This window comes from Solanum stenotomum, chromosome 3, assembly GCF_019186545.1.
Source record: "Solanum stenotomum isolate F172 chromosome 3, ASM1918654v1, whole genome shotgun sequence".
Classification (NCBI taxonomy): domain Eukaryota; kingdom Viridiplantae; phylum Streptophyta; class Magnoliopsida; order Solanales; family Solanaceae; genus Solanum; species Solanum stenotomum.
In genome coordinates this window covers 14,865,564-14,870,933 of record NC_064284.1, presented here as the reverse complement: position 1 = coordinate 14,870,933, position 5,370 = coordinate 14,865,564, and the positions used below count along the sequence as shown (strand labels likewise).

At 28.8% G+C, this 5,370-nt stretch overlaps 1 protein-coding gene across 1 annotated transcript; it reads right to left on the bottom strand.

The window, feature by feature from the left end:
- Positions 1-1,154: 1,154 nt before the first annotated feature.
- LOC125858634 (bidirectional sugar transporter SWEET10-like) lies at positions 1,155-2,992 on the bottom strand. Its single transcript, XM_049538467.1, has 6 exons — positions 2,772-2,992; positions 2,559-2,595; positions 2,250-2,460; positions 2,014-2,175; positions 1,808-1,927; positions 1,155-1,704 (listed from the first exon to the last, which is right to left on the bottom strand). Exons 1-6 carry the CDS (start codon positions 2,815-2,817, stop codon positions 1,390-1,392), a joined length of 891 nt encoding a protein of 296 aa, XP_049394424.1. The 5' UTR covers positions 2,818-2,992; the 3' UTR covers positions 1,155-1,389.
- Positions 2,993-5,370: the final 2,378 nt, after the last annotated feature.

The window sequence follows — 5,370 nt, the reverse complement described above, 5'->3', positions numbered from 1 at the left end:
AATACAAATGATACGAAATACAGATATAATTATCTGCATACAATTAAGACAATTGGTTTGTATCATATATCGAATATAATTATATAAATGAACACAATTTATATCGACAAATACAATTGAAAAAATACAAATTGTCAGAATACAATTGATACATAATACATATATAGTTGATACATAATACAAAATACAGTTGATATGGAATACAAATACGTTTGATACATAATACAAAAACAATTATCATATTTATGTATAATATTTTTTGGGCTGCAACTGTTAGGGGCGAGAGAGAGATAGAGAGAGGCAATAATTTGTATAATTCGCACCTCGTTTGTATAATTCGTGGGTACATTTGTATAATTCGTGTGTATTTGTATAATTGAGTAATACAAATTTTAGAATTATACAAATATGATAAACCTCGAAATGATACAAACACAAACATCTTAACTTTAAACAATTATACAAATTATATTATACAAATTACATAATACAAATTACATTATACATATTATATTATACAAAATTCAAAAACTACAGGTTTATACAAACTTTAAAAAGTCAAAAAATATTGAATGTATCTGGTGATAAAACTGAAAAGCCAAAGGAAATCGCCGTCATATACAAATACAAATCAAAGAAGAATTGTTAGTTGCGAATTATACAAACGTGACGAATTATACAAACATAAAACCCAACCCACATAATTAACGATTAAAGTTAATCGCTAATGATAATTATAACAAACTATAACTATGATGACTACTTAAATAGTATAAATTTGCTTAACCGCATAATTTTTCCTTTTACGTTAATGTAGGGAAAAAATTGGTTTGTATGTGCCTAATATGTTTGTGGGAGGTGGGGCTCAGTAAATCATATGCCCATCATTCGCTTAATTCTTGGAAAACTTTACGTAAATGTGTGTGTAATATATGTATTATATATACATAACATATATATATATATAAAATAAGTATACATTATCTATATATAGTATACTTACTTATTTTAGAAATTGGAATCCACCTGCAGGCTGCAGGTTGTGAGGGGTCTGGACTTGGCATACAATCTACATTACTAATTCATTTGAATGTGTGGTATTAAATCTCAAAAACGACACACCAAATAGAAATTCTAACTCAATGAAGAATTAGTGAAAAAAATTAAAACTTTTATTGCTAATAAAAGAAAATCCAACACACATTTTATCTAGCTATCTTAGAGCAAGGAGGTAAAAAAAAGACTAAAGACTTAGGAAAATTCAACTAATTGTGTATAAACACATTTAGGATTAGGAAACTAAAGACAAACAAATTCTAAAACTTCTATCCTTGTTCTTTAATTCAGGGGCTCGCTTTGCCAGTCAAGAGTAGATAATCCATCGTATGTCTAGACCTCCACGGTTTGCAACTTGGGCAGATTCTCATCACCTTTAGCTTCACATGTAGTACCATGTGGACACGTCGCCACGTGTACTTTATCTTTGCAAACCATTAAACCAAGCCTCACTATGTCAATAATTTGTTCTTGTGTAAGTTCTGGAAACTTCTTATTAGTGTTCATGTTCTCATCCTTCACAATGACTTCAGCCTTTTGTATCTCTGGAAGTTTCTGTTCCTTTAGAATGGCCTTCTCCTTTTTGCTGTATATTACATACAGAATCATTTGGAGTATACCAAAGATGAATCCCAATATATTTGGAGCCTATAAATAATAAAACATAACAAGGGTAGTACGTTAGAATATTTTATATATATAAAAAAAAACAATATAATTTTACGTGCACGTTAATAATTAAATAACTTACAGCGATGTTAATATCTTTTAATAGAAGACCATAGAAGAACCACATAACGGCACTTAATGTGAGAAAAACTGATAGAAGTAATGGCATGTATTCCACACTCTTTGTTTTGATTACTTTTCTCTGCATGAAATATAATAAGAAAAATTAGCACCAAATCATGCATGGAATTTAAAAATATAATATTCGAATATAACGTAAAAGCTTACCACAATGCCTAAGGGTGCAACAAATACACATAAGGAGAAAATAAGGCAAATCCATCCAACAACTTGTCCACGAATGGCTCCTTTGAATAGAAATTGAGTAACCAAAATTATTGCACCAAATCCACCCACAACAAATAAAGAGAGCATCTTTATAGTTTGGACCTGCGTTAAATTAATTATAAATATCAGAATTTTTTTTTAAAAAAAATTATTATGAATTTGTCGTAAAAACTTACCCTGGATTTTTTTGGTGCGTAGAAAAGGTAGAAACCAACGTAGATAGTTTCAATGAAGACACCAAATGTGTTAATAGTGATGAGAAGTGTTGTGTTCGTCTTCAAAAATGCGTAGTAAATCCATAGCATGGAGCTAAAGAGAGCAACCACGTATGGAATTGATTGGTAACCTTCAGCTGTTTTCTTCTTATAAATTGTGTAAAACGTTGGCCTGGAATATTTGTGAAACTATATTGTTAGATTATAATTCAAAAAATAATTAAAGTAGTAAACATTTTAAATAAAACGAACAAACAAATAAGGACGTACAGTGGAGAAAGGAATACGATGAACGAAACGATGTTCCCTGCAATTTTCAATAGAAAAAAAATGATTTAGGAGAAGGACGCATGTAAATTACTATATTAAACTTATGCATGTTATAATTATTATACATTACACGCACTGTGATTTCCCACTCTGTGGAATTACACTGAGTATGTTATTAAGAGAAAAAGGAAGGAACAAGAGGTATATATTTACCAAGGACACCAAAAACAAAAGCCCAGTGATCTGCAGAAAAAGCCATATTTTTTTTTTTTTTTTTTTTGGTTCAAATCTCTAGCACTCTCTCTATTGCTAGACACAAAGAAGTGCTATGAGTTTGCAAAGACTTGCAAGTTGTTTTACCTGACAGTGAAATGAGAAGGGCTTGATTGAAGTATTTATATAGGGGAAAGTAGGTCTGTTCACTATTGAATATAATATTTGTACAAATAATATTCTACTATATATATTTTTTTTAAAATGCAAAAGAGCACTATGAAGTTTAAGGGTCCCAAGATTTTCTTTTATTATGTCATCACCCAATCCTAAGGGCCACTACAGCTATGTCATGCTTCTTCTTTCTTTTTTTTTTTGGAGAGGGGTTTGATTTTAATTAATTTCTAAACAAAATGAAACTCCTAATCAGCTAAAATAAATATCAAGAAATGATGGGTGGACCAATGATTGGTTGCCATTTGGCATCAATAATTAGAGTTTACATGCAGTTGTGGCTCCAATTGAGAAGATCAATTTGGCTGATGATTGAAAAGGCAAGATATGATTAGCTTTGCAATTGCTTTACTTGCTAGACTTATCATGTCTTGGTGGGTTCTCATTTATCCCTATACTGTTCAATATTAATGAAATGAAATTAAACTAATTTCTTAATTTTGTAAATTACATACTAGTGACATGTTTACCTCAATATGCTTTTCTATACATTAATTAGGCTTCAAGTGATGCCACTTGCCAGCCTAACCCACAACCACCAAATAAATTGTACAAAAAAGAATTTCAACAAAAAAAATAAGTAATATTTTGGTGAAAATAAGTGGATTGATACTTATTTTCGAAAGTTGAGAATATTGTTTTCAAAATGTTTGTATTCAAATACTACGAAGGTAGCGTTTGCTTGAAGGGTAGGAAGAACACAATTAGTGTGAAATGTTATTTATGAAACTTGTTTTCGCTACATTTATCAGATGTTCCAATTTACTCAAACCTTTTTTTTTTCTAGAGAAAGTATTTTAAAAATATTTTACTCTACACGAAAACATAAGAAAATTAAAAGAATGTTTCTTAGGAAATGGTTTTCCTTCATATATACCAAACACCTCCTTAATTAATTCCTCTAACTTGATCAAAGTAGTAGGCTTTCTTTCATTTCGTTTGGCTCGATAAATTTTACTTATTTGGTGCTCTATGTTGTTAGACACAATATTTTCCATAACAACCCCCTCTTCTCCTTCCTTCTTCTTTTTTAGATACATTTTCTTTAGCCTAAATAATAATAATAATAATTTTGGTAGACAAAAAGGATTAAACTTTAAGGTTTTGTGGATACTGTTCACCCAAATTCAACAGCCAATATATATCATGCAATAAATAATTAATATAAGCTTTTCTCAATGATTGAACCCAAAATGTAATTCTTTTTACATAATCCCTATTTTAATTTATTTGTCTGATTTTGATTTGACATGTTTAAAAAAATAAAGAAAACTTTTGGATTTTATAATCGTATACTAAAAATATGTGGAATGTATATATCTTTCAATCTTATAATCTTAAACATGTTCTATGAAAAGAGATATTTTTTTATTTTAATAAATTGAAACGAAGGAAGTACCATCTTTCTTTCTCTTGTTTTACATTTTTTCTTTTTTGGGACAACGTGTTAAATATAATATATCTGTCAGGGAATAGAGCATTTTGCTTTGATGATCTAATTATAATTCAAAGGTTGATTTTTTATTATAATAAAGGCTGTGTTGTCACTTTGAACCTTCTTGCTTTAGTCTTATAAATGTATAATAATACTATGGTACACATTGATTGCCTTGCAATTTTAACTTTTAACTTTATATAAAAGAGAAAGATTAATTAACAATTGAGAGATAGTGATTAAAAGTTGTAGTTCAAATTGTCAAAATTGCGTGGAAAACTCAAAGTTTTATTCTTAGGTAATAATACATGGTCCTTCTTCTCTCCCCACATAAACACTTTAATTTCTCTAAGTAAAGCCGGTTTAACTTTTAACCAAAAATAACATGCATTTCAAAATCGTGATGAATTTCTAACTTCTACTTTATTGTGATTGAGGTATAGTTATTATTGTTGAAGAATTTCTAGCCTCTGATTGGTAATATACTAGATGGTTGTATGTCATAATGCTCGAGTCTGAATATTTATTTATTTTCAAAGCTGTCAAATGTGGTTCAATTTTTTTTTTATAAATAAATTATGCAATACATGGAGTAATAAATTAAGAATGTGTTAAGTGTTCGATTTTTATGAACTATATATTGCATGTCCTACGAATTATTGACGCGGTTGAAAGATGATGACTAAGGGTGTGTTTGGTATGAAGGAAAATGTTTTCCTAGAAAATATTTTCCTGGAAAACAAGTAGATTTCTGACTCATTTTCTCATGTTTGGTTGGTTAGTAGAAAATATTTTTCGGAAAAGATTTTTAGTGTTTGATTTATGAATGAAAAATGTTTTTGAGAAATATCTTTTATTTTTACAGCTAGAGTAGAAAATAATTTTTGAAATTATAAATATTTTTTAAAAATAAACTTAATTTTTTTTTTT